General features: G+C 49.2%; 2 protein-coding genes across 5 annotated transcripts; one reads left to right on the top strand and one right to left on the bottom strand.

The window, feature by feature from the left end:
- Positions 1-547: 547 nt before the first annotated feature.
- On the top strand, positions 548-8,892 carry PPIB (peptidylprolyl isomerase B). Its single transcript, XM_035132277.2, has 5 exons — positions 548-748; positions 3,835-3,948; positions 6,189-6,282; positions 6,433-6,617; positions 8,453-8,892. Exons 1-5 carry the CDS (start codon positions 572-574, stop codon positions 8,573-8,575), a joined length of 693 nt encoding a protein of 230 aa, XP_034988168.1. The 5' UTR covers positions 548-571; the 3' UTR covers positions 8,576-8,892.
- SNX22 (sorting nexin 22) lies at positions 8,550-22,741 on the bottom strand. 4 transcript variants are annotated; one of them, XR_009558528.1, is made up of 7 exons: positions 20,579-22,596; positions 17,343-17,426; positions 13,917-14,021; positions 13,736-13,827; positions 11,149-11,222; positions 10,826-10,917; positions 10,210-10,330 (listed from the first exon to the last, which is right to left on the bottom strand). XR_009558528.1 is itself a non-coding variant. In XM_035132278.2 (6 exons), the coding sequence occupies exons 1-6, from the start codon at positions 22,699-22,701 to the stop codon at positions 10,194-10,196; spliced, it is 570 nt and encodes a 189-aa protein (XP_034988169.2). In that variant the 5' UTR covers positions 22,702-22,741; the 3' UTR covers positions 8,550-10,193. The 4 variants fall into 4 exon arrangements, 3 of the variants coding, with proteins under 3 accessions (XP_034988169.2, XP_060138430.1, XP_060138432.1); XM_035132278.2 differs by lacking the exons at positions 10,826-10,917; positions 20,579-22,596 and adding an exon at positions 22,624-22,741 and having other exon boundaries at positions 8,550-10,330; XM_060282447.1 differs by lacking the exon at positions 10,826-10,917 and having other exon boundaries at positions 8,550-10,330; positions 20,579-22,585.
- Between the last annotated feature and the right edge of the window lie 204 nt (positions 22,742-22,945).

The raw sequence follows: 22,945 nt of genomic DNA, 5'->3' as shown, positions 1-22,945 counted from the left end.
AAGTGTGTGCAAGATTGCAGCATAATAGGGCCAGATCCCTAGAAATCTGGCTATGGAGGGAGTTATACACGTCTGATCCTTTAACACACAACCATTTTTCCAAAGGACTACAAACAGAACATCCTCCAACCTATCCGGATAGTTGCACTGCCCCCTACAGGCGAAGGGCGGCATCTTCAGCGAAGAGCACGACACCGGCCGCGCACTGCTCGCTGGGTAACGTAGTCTCCGCCGAAGGCGCCGCCCCGCGCGTCCTTCCTCTCCTTTGTCTGCCACTTGGCCCAATCGGCGCGCCGCTGCCGCCGCCGCCTCTCGTGCCCGCTTCCCATTGGCCGAGCTCGCCGCCCAATACGAGGCTGGAAACGTGGCATTCCTTTGTCGCAGGAGCCGCCGACGGCCCCCCCCCGGGGTGGGGGTGGGGAACGGCCTCCCTCCCCCTCTCCTGAGATGGAACCGGCCAATCCCTCTCGCCGAGGTCTCCGCTCCGCCCGGCTCGGGGCTGTACCATTGCACACGGGGGAGAGGGGGGCGGGAGGGGAAAACGAGAGCGAGAGAGAGGGGAAGGGGGCGGATGCTGGCTGCGCGGCGGGCACTGTGGCCGGGTTGGCGCTGCTGGGGCTGCGAGCGTAGGAAGATGAAGCTGCTGGCGGCCGCGGCCCTGCTGGGCCTGGGCGGCTCTCTGCTGCTGCTGCTCTTCCCGGCTGCTCACGCGGAGGAGCGCAAGAAGGGGCCCAAGGTCACGGCCAAGGTGAGAGGGGGCGGACAAGCGGGGGAGGGTTTTTTTTTTGCAGCCCCCCTCCCCCATTGCACTTCTCTGCAGGCTGGGCGTCCCCCCTGTTGCGCTTGCAACCCCTCTACTCTGCAGCAGCAGAAACCCCTCCAGCCCGATTCTGTGCAGTAATAATTATTATTTATATGATTTATCTTAACATGATGATTGCTTAAAAAGTCTAAAAGGCGATTTATGGCCACTGCACGCAAGCAGCGGGGAGGTGATTTTTCTTCTCTTAGCAAACCGTTCAGAGCTGAACCCCTTCCCCTGCAGCTTGCCCTGCGTGTGCGCCTTGAAAGACTCTATGGCGAAGGCTTCAGTGGACCACAGTCTTGTTTTATATCGGGATGTGGTGTGCAAGGAGGGGTGAAAGGAAGCAATGGGAGGCTTAGGCACCGGGCGCATAAAGTCATGCGAGAGACCCTTCCGAGGATGCACCGCTTCATTTCATTTTGCTTTTAATTTGTATGCCGCCTTTCTATGTTGCTATAAGCAAGGCGATTTGCAGCAAAAAAAAAGCACCAAGGAACGTGCACCTTATAATGATCAGATCCAGTTCAAAAATTCATAATAAAACGTAACTTTAAAATGGAACCACATATCAAGTAAATCTATTAGAATAGTACACAATAAAATTAACTCTCAAAACATCAGCAAATTAAAATTAATCAGAAATTCGCTCCTAACATGCTTGATTCCAAGCACGGTGGTTATCTCTTGGAGGCCCCAGTGGGGCGGCCGGGTCTTGTCTCACACTGCAGAAATATCTTGCGGTTCCTTTAAAGGCCAACAGGTTTAACATAGGCTGTGCTTTTGTTGCATCTGAAAGTACAATTGAGTGTAATAGAACTTTCTGGTATGTGTGCTTAGACTTGGGTATTAGGAGACTTGACTTTAGGGGGCCCCAAAGTGATAAAGTATTCATAGGCACAGGGCTGGGGAAGGAGAGAGATTTAGGGAGAGTCAGAAATTAGGGGCTTCCCCTGGTAAATTAGGACAGTTGTCATGCATATTGAAAAGAGATGTCTTCAGAAAGGGTTAGGCTTTGTGACTTAAGCCTTGGCCAGGATAAGAGATCCCTCATTCTACAAAGCAGCCTTGTGCTGAGTCAGACCTTTGCTTTCTTTCTATCCCTGTATCATTTTATCGAACAAGTTCCAAAAGTAGCAGAGAGTCTTGCGGCAACTTTAGAGACTACAGTATCACGCATTCTTACCCACAAGGAATCTGACGGTGCCACTGAACGCTTTGTTGTTTGAGTTTCGTGGCTTAAAAAATTGTCCTGGCTGTCTTTCAGCGCAAAAGCCCTCCCAAGACAGCTTGGAATATTACAGAGACCAAAAGATACTTCATAAAATGAAAGAAAAATGGCGGGCCGGCCGAAAACTAAAATAAAAACCTTACAAAGCAATGTGTGATCTGAAGCAAAGGCCAATGAGAGCAGATGGGCAGTGTTAGGAACTGAGATATGAAAACTAGGAGCTAAATGACACCTTAAACCAAGGTTATAGGCACAACAACAGAATGTCTAGGCGCACTTTTTTATAACAAGAATACAAAACTGAAAATGAATGAACTGCAGCTAAAATATTAACAGGTACATTCATTTTTCACATGGTCTAGCCCTCCCCCTGCCCACCCCCCTAATATTCTTAAGAGGGTCTCTTCTTCAGTCTTCAGAGAGTAGCCGGAAGTGGGGAGGCAGAAAAAGGTCCTCCTTTCCTTCCACACTGCAGTTTTAATCTGCGTCCAGAGCTCAGAAGCTGCTTGCGCTAATGAAATTCCATGTTGCAAAATGTGCCTAGAACAATGAGAGTTTAGAACACTGCAGGTGGGTTTTGGGGTCTCTCCGGAATGGCTGTAGGGAGGGGGCTCAGTGAACCCCCATTGGCAATGCATTCCAGAGAGGTGGAGCCAGCAGGAATTTTTTGGCTCTGGACTTAATGGTCTATGATGTGCTCCAAAACAGTTTGTACTATTTTGCTTCCTTTAAAAGCCCTCCTGTGTTTGGGGTCCCTCCCTCCTTTGGCCGAACCCAAGGACTTGTCCTGACAGCACCACTAGCTGTTGCTGCTCGAGAGCCTTTCAGCTGGAGATGCCAGAGACTCAGCCTGGAACCGCAGACATACAAAGTATTCTCTGTCTGTGCATTCTGGCCCTTTCCCCTCCTCAAATTCCTGGGAAGGGAAGGGATCAAGGATGTTTCCTAATGCAGCTGGTAGCATCTCTCCTCTGTACCAGGGAGGAGATCCTTTTCAAGCTGCAGGTGTGATGAATTGAACTAATGACCTTCCCCTTTAAGATTCCCCTCCCTCTCTGGAGTAGGGACTTATCTGGGAATTGAACCCACCACGTCCTCATGCAAAAAGTGAGAATCTCACTCCAGAGAGCAAACATGAACTTTCAGGCAGAGCCCACTTGTCATACTTCAAAAGCAGGGAGGAGGAAGTGTGTGCAGCCCGAAAACCTTTGGGGGACACACGCTGGTGTGGGTGGGGCAATACATATGTCTCTCTACTTTGTACAGTGGGCTATACTTCAGCCACCTATAACCCAGAGGTTTCTAGTGCACACAAACCTTTCAGCTCAGCCAAGCACTAGGCATTGTCTGAAATGCATTGCAGCTGGGAGAAAGCATTTGGGGAGAGTTCAGAGCAGAGCTGGTGTTGGGTGCAGCCTGGGGGTGGAGGAATCAAATTGCAAGGTTGAGACCTTTGCTTATGCCTTGGGGAGAGAGAGGGGGGCTGCTGGTCAGAAAAGACAATACCTGTCTAGGTGGACAAATATTCTATTTATTTATTGAGTTTATGCCCCACCTTTTTCTCCCAAGGATGTGGTTTTCCTCCTCCTACTTGAATAGAGCATAACCTGAGAAGGATCCCAATAAAATTAGCAGTACGGTTCCATGAGTGGCTCCTTACTTACAAGCCTTGCTGCAGACAGCCTAACTCCCCGCAGGCATTGGACTCTTGGATATTGAGGCTGATGTCATGCTGGATGCAGAACAGGAAGGGGGCTCCACTCTGCAGCCGTTCCATGATGCAGCCTGTTTTGCTCACCAGGTGTATTTTGATCTGCGGATGGGGGATGAAGATGTGGGGCGAGTGGTCATCGGCCTTTTTGGAAAGACAGTTCCGAAGACGGTTGAGAATTTTGTCGCCTTGTCCACAGGAGAGGTGAGTTCGAATGCTGGGTCAGAGTCCTCAGTAGGTCAGTATGCTTACAAGGGCTTGGAAGTAAGGCTGGCATTTGGGCTGCCTGCAAGGACTGTGGGGCATGCACCCAGAGGCCCACACAACAGAAAGGGTCCCCAAACGCAAGAGGGCTGCCTTGCGCCATTTTGAATAAGTAAAAGAATAATATTGCTCATCTAAAGAGCCTTGGTGTGGAGAGAGGCCTGGAAAACTATTAAGGCCACAGTCTGGGAGCTACAGCCTTTTGGTTTTGCTGGCCCTTGGGAGAAGGAATCCTGACTGTGCATGTCTGAATTTGCCTCCGGTGTGCTCCATTCCCTGCTGCTGCTGGCCGAATTGCACAAATATTTGGAAACGTGGAGATCTGCTGGAGAGGGAATGTTCTTCTCTAAGCTAAGCACAGAGAAAAAGACGAGGTGCTGCCATGATTAAGCTTCTGCCCCCTCACTGCTGCTTTTAACTTTAAAAATATGACTGTCAAGTTTACTTATGTGAATTCCCATATGCTTCTGCACTGGGTCAGAGGTTGTGAATGCAGATGTTTCATTGTGCCGCTGGGCTTCCACTAGGGAAGGGTGGCACATTGGGGCAGTTGTGTGTCCGTCCCCCCCAATCTCTGGATGTACCATCACCCCAGATTCCCAGCTTTCATTTATATATTTTAAAAGTTCTCCAGCATTTGTTGTATAGGAACTGTTCTTATTTTCTTTCTGAGAAACTAGCCCGCTCCCCTCTTTTAGTGTTTCTTGTTCTGCTCCCGCCCAGGGGGGGAAACCGACCCTGCTGATCCCCATGATGGGGCCCTTTCAGTAGTTGGAACCACAAGGGATTGCTAGTGATTAGCAAGAGCTGAGCCCATTTAGAAGTTTATTGCTCAAGTAATGGGCTAACCTGCTGGCGACGGATCCCGTCTAACTAATGCTTAAAAGGTGTGACGTTTGCCCCTCTTACTCTATTATTAAAAGAGCACCTAGGGAACTCGTCTTCTCTCTCACTTACTAAAGGAACTCCTAGGGAATCCTGAGGCAAAATCCACCTCCCTATTTCCCTTCAGATCATTTATAAACCCCTCTTCAATCTTGGGTTTATTAGTAAGTGGAGTTTGCTTCCAACACACGTGGCCAGGTATCTTATGAAACTCAAGGCTGTTTGTGCGACTAACCCCTTTGTCCCCAGTGAGGAGATTCCCTCAGCTTGAAATCCCTCACTCTAAAAGCTTGCCTATCTGCTTAGGCAACTTAGTGACACATCGGGTGGTCCACCTTCAGCCTATCCCGTGTTACTCAAGGACACAAACTATCTACACCCTCTTGAGTTTTGTCCTTTCAAGAGCCTCCACCTCTACTGTTTTCGATACCGTGCTGGAAATAAGAAAGACGATTTCTCCTTGGCACGTAAACGATGAAAGTTTATTAACTTAAATTCATAATGGTTGCTTTAAAGATTCATGCGTGTACAAGCTTCGTTACTGTCATAAGTTATTGCTGTCAAACACGTCATATGGAACTTGCTTATTCCTCATCTAAACCCTACACTACCCTGACCCCACAACCACCCACGTTCCCACTCCCTCGCGCTCTCCAATGGACAAAACGGCTCCTCCCTCCTTTTAAGCTCCAAGCAGACCCGCCTCCATTAGAATGTCCAGTCAATCAGGCTGGATGTGGGTTTAACCCTTGCAAAGCCAGGCTGAATTTATTTTTATTTTTTTAAAAAACTACAGTAATACCTCGGGTTACGAACGCGATCCGTTCCGAATCGCAGTTCGTAACCCGAATAGTTCGTAAACCGAACGCGATGGGCGCCGCCATTTTGCGCATGCGCAAAGCGCGATTTTCGCACTTTGCGCAGATCGCGCGCGCGCCGCTTCTGCGCACGCGCGGCGAAAACACTTCCGGGTTTGCGCAGTTCGTAACCCGAACTGTTCGCAAACCGAGGTGGTCGTAACCCGAGGTACGACTGTATGTCAATTCGTTACAGGGGGTTGGTGATGGTGGAGGAGAAAATGCCGAGGCCTCACCTGCATTGCAGCAGCAAAGTATTCTGCTTTCCCCAGTATCTTGGTCCCTTCTCCACCAGTCATGACTCTCTTCCACCCACAGATGGGAGAGGTTATATCTGATGCTCTGAAACTCTCTGGCTCTGGATTGCCTTAAACCAAGCCTTGCACAGAGTGGTGCTGCAAACTCGCCTCACTCTTACCAAACTCCCTTCCTTTTCAGAAAGGGTTTGGCTACAAAGGCAGCAAGTTTCACCGTGTGATCAAGGACTTCATGATCCAGGGAGGAGACTTCACCCGGGGAGATGGAACAGGAGGTGAGGCACCAAATGGCAACTAGGGCCAAGTCATTCTGTCTCTTCTGGATGGGGTTGGACAAGGGTCCTCCTCTGGGCAGGACTAACCCTCAAAAAACAAAGCTGGATGCTGGAAGACGGTGTTATTCTCTCCCTTTCGCTTACTGCCAGGTAAAAGCATCTATGGGGATCGTTTCCCCGATGAGAACTTCAAGCTAAAGCACTACGGGCCTGGCTGGGTGAGCATGGCCAACGCCGGCAAGGACACCAATGGCTCTCAGTTCTTCATCACCACCGTCAAGACGTCATGGCTGGATGGCAAGCATGTTGTCTTCGGCAAAGTCCTGGAAGGGATGGTGAGCGGAATGTGTTTGTGTGTGTGTGTGTTTGTTGTGCATAGCAGCATCTGGGCCTTTACTGGATTTCTAATGCAGTTGTTGGTTCCAAATAATGGGAACTTGACTACGGACCAGGACCAGGCGAATGGAGCAACTTAAAATTTCTCTGCCTCCTAGCTTGTTGTCAGGGCAGTTCATAGTGTTGGTAAAAACCTTTTAAGCACCAAACAGCAGCTGCTTGCTCCCTCCATTAAGATGGCCCTAAGGAGGCTCTTTAGATCCCACTGCTGTTGGAAGCAAGGTGGGTGGGTAGGGCTAGAGACAGGGCCTTTTCCGGGGTGGTGCCCAATCTTTGGAGTCCCTCAACAATAGTTTTGCCTGGTGCTGAGTTCTTTGTCTCTTTTGACATCGATCACAAATCTGTTCAGCTTCCTGGGCTTTTTAGATCTCTGTGGTTTACTTGAATTTTTATCCAGTAATGCCAGTTCTGTCATTTGAACTGCAGAGGTGGAGAGCCTAGGGCCCTCCCTGTGAAGTGGGACAACAACTTCCATCACCCCTGACCAGTTGCTATGCTGGCTGGAGCTGATGGGAGTTGGGAATTTGACAAGGTGTTGCCTCCCTCTGTGTATGGGAAACAGCTCCGCTGTGTCAAACAATGGCATAACTAGTGTCTAAGAGTGAATATATAAAGAGCTTACTATAGGAACCCCATACAGTTGTCCCTTTGTTGTCGAACGCCCTGGAACTCAGACATTTTGGCTCCCGAACGATCGAAACCCAGAAGTGACTGTTTTCAAACATTCTTTTGGAAGCCGAATGTCTGGCGGGGGTTCCAATTGGCTGCAGGAGCTTCCTGCATCCATTCAGAAGCCGTGATTTGGAAGTCGAAAGAACTTCCGGAACGGATTCCGTTCGACTTCCAAGGTACGACTGTATTGCCATTCTCCAGGCTGCATTATAGGGGCAAAATGGGGCAGCTCGAAATGCCCATGCGATGGGCATTGCCAAGTGCCCTCCTTGGGTATAAAGTGTCATCAGTGTTAGGAACTCAGATATATAAGCAAATCACCAAATGACACCTTAAACCTAGCTTACAGTCACCATAACGGAATGTCTAGGCACCTTTTTAAAAAAACAACAATGAAAATTATGACTATTCATTTAATTTCTCTCCATATTTTAAAGAGAAAAAATCTCAAGGCAGTATGCAACACATTAAAATGGGAGGTTGTGTACTCTCCTTCCTTGGAGGTTTTTAACAGAGGTTGGATGGCCAACTGTCATGGATGCTTTAGCTGAGATTCCTGCATTGCAGGGGGTTGGACTAGATGACCCTCCAACTCTGTATGAACACACCAAATAAAATAAATTTAGGCTTGTGAGGAAAATATTTCAGAACCTTCTCTAAGTGATGTTTTGCTTTCCCCGTTTTTATTTACTTAATTTATGTAGCTGCCCCATAGCAGAAGAACTGTAGGAAGCCAGTGTGGTGTAGTGGCTAGAGTGTTGGACTAGGACATGGGAGATCAGGGTTCAAATCCCCACTGGGTCATGAAGCTCACTGGGGGACCTTGGGACAGTCACAACCCTCACAGGGTTGTTGTAGAGATTAACCAGGGGAGGGGTGAACTATGTACTTCTTGGAGGAAAAGGTGGGATATAATGCAATGAATAAGGTCTTATGCTTACCTGCTTAAGAAAGCTGGAGGGGCCAGCCAGGTGGAGATGTCAGTCGGCAACCTGGCGTCCAGAGATCTCCATGTGGCCGCGGTTGGACCCACACCAGAAGCAAAATGCCCCTGGCTAACTTCCAACACTGCTCACTTCTTATTCTTGCTTCCCATTCTTAGGATGTAGTGAGAAAAGTGGAGAACACAAAGACCGACAGTCGGGACAAACCTCTCAAAGACGTCATCATTGCCGACTGCAACGTCATCGAGGTGGAGAAGCCATTTGCCATTGCCAAAGAATAACTGGGTGGCCGCTGGAGGGTCAGACTCTGGCTTGCAAAGGGCTGCGAGGGGGCTACACACTCACGGAAGCCTCGCATCATCATTGTCCCACAGCAGGTGAACTGCCGCCACTGCTGCTCCCTTTCTGTCTGCCCTTCCCCCAGCTACGTGGGGTGGGGTGGGGTGGGGGGTGGGGAGTCTCCATTCTTGTAACAACTCATTCCATCAGCCACTGGTCATCCAAGTGGCTTTGAGGGGTGGGGGTGGGCAATGGGTGTCCCATTCAGTTTTTGTAAGAAAGCACATGGACCAATAAACGTGACCATTGTGTTTTTGTAGTACTGCCTGGTGGTGGTTTTTCTTAGCTGCAGCTAGGTCGTCCCACCCCAACCATGAACTTCCAGCGTTTTATTTAGAGGGGTGTTCTAGATAGCGAATGTCGCAAATTTACTACTTCCCCAAGGAAAGTTCTTTTTGTTAGCCACTGCCAAATTCGTTCACAAAGCTCTCTGCACCTCTCCTCTGTTTGGAACACAAAGGCAAGTAGCTGTCTCCAATCCTAGCATCCCATGAAAAGTGGGTATGTTTAAAGGGGCTTATTCAATGAAGGAGAGGCCCAAGCCATCGCAAACACAAACTGGGCAGCAAGAACAAAGCTTCTCTTGCAACTCTACCATGATTTGGCGCAGCTCCCCCCCCCAAAAAAAGCACTATCATACTGATTCAGTGTAAGAGTAAACCATGGTTTAAGAAGCACTGGCCACAAACCAGCCCACTGGCAATGTCAGAAACTGTTGTCTTCTCCCCTCCATCCCCCTGCCTCAAATTACAGCAGTTTCAAAACAACTCAATATTTCTAGTGAAAGTGTTTTATTGCATAGCCATTTTTGTTAAAGTAGACCATCTGCCCCACCGAGAAAGCAGTTCTCTTCTGCAGCAGGAATAACCCAAACTATTGGGATAGCTTAGAGGAGCTGCTGGTCTCCCGCCATGCTGTTGAAAAGCCTCTGCTACCTGTGTCACATCAGTGCAGCTTTCCCCAAGCTGGTACACTCGATGGGTGTTGTTAGACCACATCTCCCATCATCCCTGATCATGCCGGTTGGGGCTGATGCGAATTGGGGGACTGTGGGCAGCTGGAGGGCACCACGTTGGCTACACCTGCATTAAGGTGTCAACTGGCCCAGATCCATGCAGAGTTGACTGTGCATATAAACTCTGGTGGCATCACTTGCATTGTTAGCACCTGACCTGAGTCAGTACTTGCCCCCCAGCAGCTGTTGTGCTGCTTTTGCTTCCAGCCCATGAAGCTTGGAGGAAGGCATGCACATCTCCCTGACTTGCAGCTGCTTCTCACTCACGTGGGCTGACAAGAGCTGTAACCTGGAAATGCCTGAGAGCCACAGCTCTGCCAGAAGTGGCAACAAGCCCTGCCCTTGTTAGCTGCACTCTACTGGAGCTCAGCACCCTAACAAAACAACCTACAGCATTTCCTTCTCACTGCCTGCCTCAAGAAGTGGCTCTCCCAACTGCACCCTTGTCCCTAACCTCTTTTCTTTCCAACGCACGACGCGAGGAGGAAGCCGGCGGTTGCTTTTCCACAAATGAACAGAGCTGCACTCGATCCTCCGGGCGTTCCCTAGGCCGGTTGCAAAGGAGAGGACGCCGAGTCGACGGTTGGCAGAGCTGCAAAGAGCGTTGACTGCAGGCAGAGGGTCGTCCGGGGTGCATAGAAGCCCTGCAGCACCCCACTCAGGATCACGTTGGGAAGCAAGTCTGAGAGGGAGAGGAGGGAATTAACAGGCAGCAGCCCATTCACTCAACCCTTAAAAGGTGGGAGCAGAAAGCAGTCCTAGAGGCTTCTTCCTGTCTTCCCTTTCTGGCCTAGGAACCCCCCAGGAAAGAGGCCGACGGACAATGCTGCCCCCAGCAGAGGGCAAAGGGGCATCTTCAACCTGGCACTCGCATGAGATCTAGCACACTGTTCAGTTCCAGAACACAAAGGTGGCTCATGTTAGGACTCTGCGATCCCGTGTTTCAATTGTGACTACAGTGGTGCCTCGACTTACGAATTTAATCCGTTCCGAAGGCACCTTCGTAAGTCGAAAAACTCCATTGGAAACATGATTTCCCATAGGAATGCATTGAAAACAGAAACATTCGTAAGTCGAAGCAACCCTATCTAAACATTCATAAGTCGAAAAATCCCTATCTAAAACAGCCGCGGTTTCCCCCCGGATGTCGAGACATTTGTAAGCACGCAACCATTACCCCCATTCGTAAGTTGAAAAATTCGGTTGTCGAGTCGTTCGTAAGTTGAGGTACCACTGTACAAGGATCATTTCAGCATGCACGGCTTCCTCCTGTTGCAGGAGATGCTGTTTTAACTACTACCCCAAACCTGAGTGTTTGGGCATCTCTAACACTGCAGTGGTTTTTGCACAGGTGCCTTTCAGCAAAACAAGAACTGCTCTCCATCCACTCCCCCAATCCCTGCCAGTCCAGGATGGCAGGTGAGGGACCCCCTGGCTCTCTTGTCACCCATATGATATGTCTCCATGACCACCCCAAAAACCTTACTAGGAAGCCATTACCTATGGGAGCCGGGAGGATGCATGGATCACTTCGGAAGCTTATGACCGGCCGGTGGGACAGCAGGTAAGCAGGGCTGCAAGGAGAGAATTGAGCCCCGCCATTTGGGTTAGAACCTGTCCATTTCAGCTCCTAGCCTATTTCGCAAGGTGGTTGTGAGAATAAAATGCATGTGCAGAAGAGAGAGGAGCAACATGCACCACTTTGAACTTAAGAGTAAGAGGGAGAGGAAAGCTAAAAATGCAATAAACAGGAGATCAGTGTAGGCAATGCTAAGTAAGATGGACCAGTGGCCTAACTCTGTATCGGGCAGATGCTGCTGCTCTGAACAAAGGATCCTAGGAAGTTGCCTTATACGAAGTCCGTGATGCCTACTGGTAGCCAGCCCTACCTGGGGATTGAGCTTGAGACCATCTGTACACAAAGCAGATGCTCTACCACTAAGATGCGGCGGAAGAGAAGCTCTGTCTCCCTGCAAAAGGAACAGGCACTTGCAACTTGGCCAGTATGAGCACAAAGCAGACACTTTTGAGAGTATTCCCTGCTGCTTGTAGCAGCAAGCAAGCTACAGGGAGTGGAACTAGAAAGTAAGTGCCTGCCTCCATGGCTGGATGAGCACATTTATCCCCCGGGGAGTAAGTAGACAAAGGCTGGACCCTTCTGTTGTTGGGACTGTTTTGACTCCCTCCCACTGGTGGAAACAAAGCACTGGGGCAGTGAACCACTTGCCTTGTGTCCTGCATGGAAAAGTCACCCAGGGAAGAACATTGGGTGTGGCAGGACAGGCTGTTCACAAACAGTGGTGTGAACAAAGGCAGCCTTTCCATACAAAAGCTAGTGTGTGGAAACGGGTGCCTCTAGGAGCTTATAAGGCAGGCATGGGGACAGGGCCATCTTAAGTGTACCGGGCGCCATGGCGCGATGATCCCTCCAGCACCCCTCGCGCTCCGCCGGGCAGGGCCAGGCGCAGCGGGCAGCCAGAGGCATGGCACAACAGGCAGGGACGCTGCCAGCTGTGCTCCACCTCTGCCTGCTCGGCCGAAGCGAGAGGGCAGCAGCTGCAGCAAAGCTGCCTCTGTCGAGGGAAACCTGAGCCTGGGCCTGGGCTACCTTCCGCCCACACTCCTTCAAGTCACAGCGAGCACAGACAGTGCTGCCCCACAATGCTTCGCGGCACCTCATTTGCAGATGTGGCCTTAGCTGTCAATTGTGCAGGCTCCAAAAAAGTCTGTAAATCAACACAAGGGCAGTGTGTGTGGGTTGGCGTTTTGACTGCAGCTCCTTTGGGAGGAAAGCACCTGGACAATGTCCACAAGAGACCAGCTACCCATCCCTCTCTTAACAATCCCTGCTGGATTTTGCAGGGAAAGGAATGTTTGAGAAAAGTGCAGTACGTATAACTTACAATGGGAGGGGGGGAACCAAGGCATTATATGTATATTGCATTGCATCGCATTCTGTTGTTGTGAGATACTCAAGTTTTTGTAAAGAAGAAAGCAGAGTAGTCCTGGAAGAACCACAAAACCACAGTCCGTCTCAAACTACTATGCTGCTGTCGAGTTATACTAGGTGTAGGGAGCCTTCAGCCCTCCAGGTGTTAATAAACCACAATTCCTACCCCCCCCCCACTTGCTGCAGCCAGTGGCATAACGGGGGTTGCTGCTCAAACTTTTTTTTGGGGGGGATGCAAAATTTCAAAAGAAAAACCACTTGGAGTTTTTTTTGTTTTTTTTAATCAAGCCATGTAAAAATTTCATTAAATAAAATAAAAATATGGAACTGTCTGAACTGACTGGGAGAATCCGCGAAAAGGGAAAGAAGACGGTGGAAGAAGACTGGAAGAAATTTAAGACTTATTTGGAAAAGAACTATAAGTTAAAAAATGGACAATAAAGGTTGTGGAAGTACAAAGACGCTACAGAAGCAAGAGTCTAAAGGAATAAGGAGTGAGATATGTGATTTTTAGAGTATAAGTTAAATGTATAAAGGTATAGATTTATAATAAGAATTGGGTTGATAATAGTTATAAGAAGTTTGGTATTAGAAAATGTCAGGAATGTCGAAAATGTGAGCGCTTGAATAGTTACTAGTAGAAACGTGGACGGGGGGAAGGAGGAAGTCACTGATACAAGAATTATAATAGTAAATGATGTATGGAATTTTTGTTCTTTTTTATTCTATGTTATCTGTTTTTGATGTATTTTTCTTTTTATTTGTGTGTGTTTTTCTTTTTGTATTTTTATTCTCTATTTTGTATTTCTTTTTGGAAAATTAATAAAAATAATAATAATAAATAATAATAAATAAAATAAAAATAAAACAAGTGACTGCTGGCATTGTTCCCTCCCCAGCTTCTCTCTCCCAGCTGGGAATATCCTTCCCCACCAACACTGCCACCCTCCCTGGCAGGAACCACGGGTTAGGAGGGCGCAATGCTTTCCCTGGGCCCTGACAACCCACCGGCTGTAGCGGAAGAAATTGTAGCTGAGATACATCTGGAGGGCCAAAGGTTCCCCCCCACACACACACCTGTGCCAGACAGTGGCACAAAGGGGGAAAGTGTTGCTCCTGCTCAATCCAAACACTCACCCGAGATCGGCCTTGTGCTCCTGCTCAAACTGCCAGAGTTTCAGGAAGTCCAGAAGCTCCCTGGGAAGCTCCGTATTGCATAGCAAGATGCCCTGCAGGAAGAGAGGAACCAAGATCAGTGAGTGGAGGCTGGGGAGGGAGGGAGGCTGTTTTCAACTCGGCTGCCAGCCTCGCATCCTACCTGGAGGTAAGCTTCCAGGCCCTGCCGCCGGTGCTCCAGGACTTTCGTCATCCAGTTGGGGACGCGCCTGGGTGGGAAGTCCGGGACTCTGCATCTCTTCTTGATCTGTGGGGGTTGGGGAGAGGAGAGAGCAGAGAAGCTGCACGGACATCAAAGGAGCTCCAAGGATCCGCCAGGCTCAACGGCCGGTCCTACTGTTAGCCAGAGGGAAGCCGCTGCTTCTGGCAGTGGATGCTGAAAGAGAGGCATTGGGAGGAGAGGAGCTCTGTCCTACAACCGCAAAACTAGCCAGCTCTCTGCTGAGAGTGCTCAAGTCAGGCTCAGCTGCCAGCAGGGTCCATTTCTGGGCATCAGGTGTTAGAAACTCATGGCCTGTGGGCCAATCTCATCCCACCAGGCGTCCAATCCGTTCCACAAAACCGCTTCCCCAAGCCACGGCCACCTGCCAATCAGCTAACGTCACTGGGTGATAGCAATCCTGTTGGGTACCACTTTGTCATTTTGTTCCCTGTTGGGAACATGCCAGCAAAGCAGACCCAAGCAGAAAGCAGGATCGAACCCTCTGTTCATTGGCTGGCGAGTAGAGAGTTCAGTCCTTCCGGGCAGTGCTCTGCCAGTGCATTTCCTGCAGGAAATGTGTTGGCAAAGCAGAGCCTTTCCCACATGGGTCAACTCTGACAGATGGGTGGATCACACACCTGTCTTAAGTTGGGCAGTAGGTTTTGGGGAGGTAAGGATATGGCTGTTGGGGGCCAAACAGTCCCCCCCCCAGGCAGGGCATGGATGGAGGGAGAACCATATTGTCCTTTGCATCAAGGTAGCAAGCAGTCTGGGCCAGCCCCAATTAGGCTGGAAGTCTTGGGTCAAGACCAGGAATGTGGGCTTTACAGAAAATATGGAATATAGAATTATCCAATGCCCAGGACAAAAAATCCATTGCCCCCAAAGCAAGGACAGGCATTTGAAACATGGTGCCTGCCCTCCAGATGTTTCTGGCATGCAAGTCCAACAACATCTGGAATGGCACCCTGCCCTAAACCCATGGATATATGATCTGGTGTGTTTATTTGACCCATACTCAGTAAGCAAAAACCCCACACTGCATTCATTTTACTTGCTGTAAAAGTATTTTTTTAAAAAAGTCTCCCTACACACACACACACAGAGAGAGAGAGAGAGAGAGAGAGAGAGAGAGAGAGAGAGAGAGAGAGAGAGAGAGAGAGCGCATTAGAGTATTTGGACTGAGGTATTTGACTGGGTGGGACCCAGGTGGCGCTGTGGGTTAAACCACTGAGCCTAGGGCTTGCTGATCAGAAGGTCGGCGGTTCGAATCCCTGTGACGGGGTGAGCTCCTGTTGCTCAGTCCCAGCTCCTGCCAACCTAGCAGTTTGAAAGCACGTCAAAGTGCAAGTAGATAAATAGGTACCGCTACAGCGGGAAGGTAAACAGCGTTTCCGTGTGCTGCTCTGGTTCGCCAGAAGCAGCTTTGTCATGCTGGCCACATGACCTGGAAGCTGTACGCCGGCTCCCTCGGCCAATAACGTGAGATGAGCACCGCAACCCCAGAGTCGGTCACGACTGGACCTGATGGTCAGGAGTCCCTTTACCTTTACCTTTATTTGACTGGGTGGGGGCAGGGAGAGAATTCAGCAGAGCATCCTCAAGATGGCACAAATATGGTACTCAAGCAAATTCAAGGCTTTATTTGGATGTTATTTTCACCGGAACACTTGCAAGGAAGACACGGTGATTGAGCAAGACTTCCCTTGCATTAGTTTAGCACACCCAATGAGCGGAGCCTCAGTTGTGCAGAGTTGTGTTTGCAAGGTGTAGCTATCTGGGGGGCGGGGGGAGTTAACTTAAAAAAGAGAGATAGCAATGGAAAATTTCCTGCCACACACTGTTGAAAGCAACAGTGAAACAGGGCTTCCCTTTCTATATTCCCTTCTAATCTTGCTCACAGTATCTTGCTCACAAATACTATGGCTGGGAAAACCATATATCTAACCATATATGTGTAGTGTGTGCAGTGTCTATGGCCATAGGCAGTAATATTGGGCCGTCCTTCTTCTACTCCTCCATCCCCCCCTCCAAAAACAAGCAAACAAACAAACACAACATGGAAGCCGAGGGTTCTAGCACTTCCCTTGAGCAGGGACATATGCCTAAAGCATAAAAAAATTAATGTGACACTCCAGGAAACTGGAAAGCTAAGCTGTATTTCAGGATCACGGTTACATGTACTCTGAAATAAGCATGAGTGGGGCCTGCCACAAAATGTTTCAGCGTGGGATACTCGTGCCCAAGGTGCTTGCCAACCTGCCTGGCACCCCCTTTTTCCAGGATGTCAAAGACGGCTTTAAGCAGGGAGTAAAAAACTTCATGGAAGAGAATAGGGCCCATCAGTGGCTAATAGCTGGGGCAGCAAAGTGGAGCCTCCATATCCAGGGGCAGTTTAGCAGGGGTGAGGGCAGCAGTGGGAAAGGCTCTTGTGCTCATGTCCTGCTTGGCAGGGTGGGGTTCCCCAAAGGCATGGGTAGGCAAACTAAGGCCCAGGGGCCGGATGCAGCCCAATCGCCTTCTAAATCCGGCCCACGGACCGTCTGGGAATCAGCGTGTTTTTACATGAGTAGAATGTGTGCTTTTTATTTAAAATGCATCTCTGGGTTGTTTGTGGGGCATAGGAATTTGTTCATTCCCCCTCCCCACAAAAGAAATATAGTCCACCCCCCCCCCAACAAGGTCTGAGGGACAGTGGACCGGCCCCGTGCTGAAAATGTTTGCTGCCCTCTTCCCAAAGGCATCTGATTGGCCAGAATGAAACAGGGGGCAAACCAGGGTAGAGTAAGCCCTTATAGCTGCCTACGTGAAAGAAAAGCCATGTGCAAGTGTGGTAGCAGATGGATCCAGGCCACAAGATCAATCTATACCAGGGATGGGACTCCAACACCCATCAATCTGAAGCTTTACAAAAAATTAAGTTATCTAAAATTTCACACATACATTTCAGTAAATAATAATAAATTCAATTTCCTATCCACTTTTCCGTTGTGTTTCTGTTTCTCTCCGCCTGCTGCACCCTGTCTTCTATCTCTTGAACCTTAACAAAAGTACTATAATCTTTAATCCCTTCTGTTGCTCACAGTTCAAATCCTGCTCACGTGGTCATCGTATAATAATATTTCTCTAAATAATCCGAAAAGGGTTTGCATTCTTCCACAAAACCTTATTTAGTGTAACGTGCTTTGCCGGTTCTGCACAATCCATCCCCTTACTTCTCCATTCTTCTTTAGTGGGTGGGACTCCAACACCCATCAGCCCCAGCCAGCATGGGCAGTTGTCGAGGATGATGGGATTTGTAGTCCAATGAAACCCAGCAGGGCCACAAGCTCCCCCTCCCCCCTGACTCTCATGCACCCACCTTACCCTTTTATGGAGGGCATGGAACTCGCTGTAGCGCTTCTCAATGCAATGTTTCCTCCCGTTCCACAGGATTTCCACCTTGAACACCTGAAAGGTTAGGCACAAGCTTGTCAGTTTCACCCGGACGTGCCCCACCCACCCCACAAAACAGCTCTGCTGCTGCTGCTGAACAGATGAGGTCTGTCTTAACTCTCTGCAACAGCAGGGCGGTCATTTTACCTTCTTCCCCCACAATGCACCACAGTCCAGTCTCTCCCCAAAGCAAACACCGCTTGACAAAAGCCTCTTTGAAACCAGCCTTTGGCTTCGCTTCCCAAAAGTGCCAAATGGGAGCGGGGGGGGGGGGGGGGAATATACTGAATAAACTCTGCTCTGCATAAAAGAGCACCCAGCAGAAGACTCCGTGTCGGGCCTGAGGAACATGTACAGTTAAAGTGCGGAGACATACACTTCGGACAACTCCAGCAAAGCACAGATTGTAATGCAGCACACATCTCCTCTTGAAGGCTTTGTGCGCCCAGATGCTGCGGAGATGTAGCAAAGGGGCCACACAGGCTTTGTGTACTTGTTGTTCAGGAGAGAGAAATGGAGACCAAAGGGGCCAGCTCCTTAGGGGGGGGAAACAAACCAAAGTCCCTGGGCCCAGGCCTCAGTTTACCCAGCTGAAGCAATTATTCACACACCCAACGCTCACTTCTGGTCACCACGAATGGCAGCTGCAGCAGCAACAGACCCTCCTCTGCGCAGCAGATCCAAATATTTGGGGGAGGGGGAAAGCACATGTTACAGTCCTCACCTTGGGCTGCAAACTGTCTTGGGGTCAGCAATGGAAAAAGATGGCACTTTATAGGAATTAAAAATGAAATAAGGGAAATACAAGGATAAAAAAAAGAATTGGAGCACCCCCAGAATGTCAAAAGCAGTCTACTCACTGAAAAGTTTGTGAAGTGGCAGCCATAGGTTGTGTGTGTGTGTACGTGTGTGTGTATGTGTGTGTGTGTACACACGCACACACTGCTATTTTTAGTATACACTGCTTTCTCTTCCTCATCTAGGCACACATACAAGAACCCTGCTGTGCCAGCAGTGGGAGCACTTGGCAACTAGAAAAATCACATTGTGAGCTACTTTAAACCAATGTGCATATATCTCCTTTATTCTCTTTCCTTCCCACAACCATGGAATAGGGTTGGGGAGGGAAGAAGCGATGCAGGGCATTGAAGTCTAACCCTCTGGGCAGTGGGATCGCTGCATCGCTCCTCCTCTGCTTCCTGAAATTTCACGAGGTCCTGATCACTTGCCTTCAAGCCTATCATTGCTTCCCATGAGGTCTAGAAGCTTGCTTTTTAAAGAGGAAAAAATCAGATTCATTAGTGAATCTGAGTGATAGAACCTGACTTGTTCAGCTCCCCCATGTTCAGTTCCATGTAGCATACCTCCGACTCGGAGAGTTGCTGCCTGAGCTGGAAGGACCAATGGTTGGAAGGTGGTTTCTTAGGTTCCTAGGGCCAAAAATATTCCGCCACATAAGGCATTTTATGTTCCAATCACAGTTTCCCCATAAAGGCACAAGTAAAGTAAGCGCCTTCCAGCTGGAATACAGAACCACGCTCACCACACCCAGCTTAATTAAACAGAGAGAATTGCCAACCAATAAGGAAACCGGGAAACTCTGTGCCCAAGAGATGCCATGCCTGATGTTTATGCTTCGCTCAGTGTGAGCTGGAGACAGGCCACTCTAAGTTCAAGGTCTAATGAAAACAAGGCTGGTCATTCCACAGCTGATGTCCCAATTTACCAGAATCCTGCCTTAACTGTCTGCTCTTAACTTGGCTTGGGGTTCTTGGCAATAGCACTGCTAGATGCATGACAGAAATCTGATCTAAGTGGGCTTCTCAGATTTCCCATAGCACATGTTTTGGGACACAGAAAGTCCCAGGTCCAGACCCTAGAACTCATGGGCATTCAGTGAAGCTGAATGTTGGAATATTCAGGAGGGGTTTGAAAGAAAGCCATGGTGAAGTCGTATTGGAGGAAATGAGATTTAAAATTATTATTAATGATTTACATGGCTTGATAAAAGATTAACTCTATTTGGTTAACTGGCAAAAGAGTTAAATAAAAGTCTAAGCAGGAATCAAACATAATAGAGAATGGATGCAAAAGGATTAGAAATTAAGAAAAAGTGTTTTATTGTGAGCAGCAAAGGAGGGAGGAGAAAGAAGCATCTTGAAAGGTTGGGGTGGAAAGTCAACTCTTAAATTGAATCAATTTGTTGTTAATTTGTTAACAATTTGGAAAGTTAATAAAAATTCATTGGCAAAAGAAGGACTTCATGCAGTGCAGAGTTAAACTACGGAACTCACTGCCACAGGAGGCCGTGGTGGGCAACAACTTGGATGGCTTTAAAAGAGGATTAGACCAATTCATGTGAGAACAGGATACTGGACCATTGAATTGATCCAACAGGCTCTTCTTCTGCCTCCAGTTTACAAGGACCTCAGATTTTAGGGCAAGGAATCACCTCTGTCCAAGACGCTGGAGAGTTGCTGCTAGTCAGAGTCTATAGTACTGGCCTAGAGGGATCCAAAGGCCCAAGTCATTCTATGGCCACGCAATACAGTTTGTTTGTTTGTTTGTTTGTTTGTTATCAGCAGGGCCACCTCAAGATATTTTAGCACCCGGCGTATCTCCTCACCAGGAAATAAGAGGTGAGTGAAGATCTACTTCAGGAACGAGTGAGGAATAAAGATCTCTATTGGGATCTACTGCACCTGTGGATTCTGCCATCGGAGGCAGTCGCCTCATCTTGCTTTGGGGGAGAGATGGCCCAGATTATTAGATGTATTAGATGTATTAGATGTATTATTAGATTATTAGATGTATTAGATGTATTAGATTATTAGACCTTTCCTCTAAGGAGCTCAAAGTGGTGTATATGGTTCTTCTGTCTCTTCATTTTTGAACAACCCTGTGCTTCATTTTTGAACAACCCTGTGAGGTAGTTCAGATGGAGAGACTGTGACTGGCCCAAGGTTGTCCTGTGAGCTCCGTGGCTGAGTTGGGATGTGAACCCAGATCTCCCAAGTCCTAATCTGATGCTCTAACCACTACACCATACTGACCCCCCACCCACTCTCGGGTTAATTGGTTTCCCACCCCCAGTACCCCAGAATGACCTACAGTGGTGCCACATGAGAATCTGTCATTTCTAAGCACTGCACTCAAGGCCGGCTCACCCATGAAGCAAGATGAGACGACTGCCTCAGGCAAAGGGATTCACTGGGGCAGCTGATCCCAGTGCCAATCTTCCTCTGCCCCCCCCTCATTCTGGATGTAGGTCTTCCCGCACCCCTTCTTTCCTGGCAAGGAGGGGAGGTGCAATTTTGGGGTCTGCGTCAGGTGACAAAATATATCAGTAGCAAAAACTATATATCGGTAGCAGTTACTCTGTGCCTTCTGGCTCCTTGTGGCCGGAATGATTTTTTTAAGTGTGTGCATGTGAGTGAAGTAGATCTTGCCTTAAAGATCTTAGCAACCTCCTAGTTTCTTCTAGTGTTATAGTTCTACAAGAAGCAGAGGCACGGCAACTGTCACTCTGCTCGTTCCTACAGGGTAGGTGTGTGTTGGTGTGTGTGTTATTGTGGCAACAGTGTGAGGAGCGACTGTTCCCTCCCCCCAAACATGGGGGGGGGGAGGATAGGTTACTGGAACAATATGCATCATTTTAATAAAACGCATTATTCCTGTATTCTGCATATTATTGTCTCAACCGGTATACTTTCAAGCAGCATAAACATTTCTTTAAGTCAGGGGTAGGAAAAGGCTGGTTCTCCAGATAATGATGGACTCCATAATTATCTAGAGGCCGACAGGCTTCCCATGCCAGCTCTTATCTTTTAACAGAACGGAGACACGGAGAAACGTCATGGAATGAATGTGTTTCCTGATACCCCACTTTCGGAAGCCTTCTTAGAGGAAGACGCAACCTGTGGCCCTCAGACGTTGTGAGACTCCAACTCCGATCAAGCCAGCCAACATGGTCCGCATCAGCAATGATGGGAATTATAGTCCAACAACTTCCGTGTGTGTGTGTGTGTGTCACAGGATTCCCATCTTATAAGAAACTGCTGCCTGAGGCGAAGGTGCCAATGGGAACTCAGCTTAAACAACGAAACAAGGAGGATATGTTTAATCAAGTGCTTTCCATAGTTGCACATTCTTCCCAGAGAAGGAAGTATTTTGAAATTTGGTTCTATCACCTGTGGCCTTGAATTGAGATAAGGTTTTTTTTTAATCGCACTGCAGTTGTTCATTAGCTCATCAGTGCCATGAGGCAGCGGCAAAACTAGGCTTTATTTCACCCGGGTCAAAGACCCAATTTCATGCTAGAGGCTTAACCTGGGGCAAAGAACCCGGGCTGGCCCCTCACTCCATAGTTACTGCTCTGGCAGGAGGCATAGCTGCCAAGTTTTCCTTCTTCTCACGAGGAAGCCTATTCAGCATAAGGGAATTTCCCTTAAAAAAAGGGATAACTTGGCAGCTATGGCAGGAGGCTGGTGGTCTCACCAACTCTGCCATGTGACGGGGGCACTGTACTTGTTTGGGATATTTTTAACCTTAAGCACAATTATCAGGGTCTAAATTTCATTCTTCTCCGGCCTCAGTGCTAACATTTTTCTTTCTATCTATACCTGCCATATCCCACATCTCTTGTCCACAGAAGCTGTAATCAACCCCCCTTTTTGAGCGGTGGGGTGCGCGCTTGTTGGGGGACACAGGGCACAGACTCAACCGCTAAAGGGAGTCTCGAGGTGCGTCATTCCTCCAAGAGACTCTTCTTTCAGCTTTGTTCTTTTTCACAAGACTCAAAAAGTCGGCGGTGTTGGAAGAATTGCAATCGCGTCTTGCGTCCCTTGGAGACGCGAAATGCAGACTGTTTGCACGCCTTCTCACTTCTGAAGGGTCCTCAGGCTACACGTGTCGGGTTCATTCCTTCATTTCCCTTGGTGGACGCCGCAAAGAAGCCCCTCCCTCGCTCGTTCCGTCCGGCCTCTGCAAAGCCCCACCAGCAAGTTCAGCGCCGCCTTTCTCCCTGCCTAAGGCGCTTGCAGGCTGGCCTCGGGCACCGACGGCACCCGCTGCCTTCGAGGCCGCTCTCCCCTCCAGCCCGCCGCGGCCAGAGTCACCGGCGGACGGGCTCTCCCTCCCGGCCCCGCGGCTGCAAAAGAGCCTACGCGCCGCTCCGGGAGCAATCCGACGGGCTGCCGCCGCCACCACTCACCGTGCGCGCCTTCTCCGGGCTCTGGTCGCCCTCGGACAGCTGAAGCCCCACCGAGGGCACCGCGACCTGCAGCTGCATTGCCGCTGCCTCGGAGCCGAGACTAGCCGCCCCCCGCGGACTCATTCAGGGCTTGTTTAAACCGCTCCGCCCTCTTCGGCGGAGACCCGCCCCGTCGGGTCCCGCTGCCTTTGCGCGCTCCAACCACGCCGCCGCGGAGTTCCCAAGCGCAGCCGCTTCCGAGGGCTCGTGCGTGCTGCGCTTGAGGTGGAGAGCAAACCTCTCTCTTGTCCGCAGGGCGCTCCCCTCCTCCTTCCCAAACTTT

This window comes from Zootoca vivipara, chromosome 14 (assembly GCF_963506605.1).
Source record: "Zootoca vivipara chromosome 14, rZooViv1.1, whole genome shotgun sequence".
Classification (NCBI taxonomy): Eukaryota; Metazoa; Chordata; class Lepidosauria; order Squamata; family Lacertidae; genus Zootoca; species Zootoca vivipara.
The sequence above is the reverse complement of the archived record's forward strand: the minus strand, read 5'-3'. Positions and strand labels throughout refer to the sequence as shown.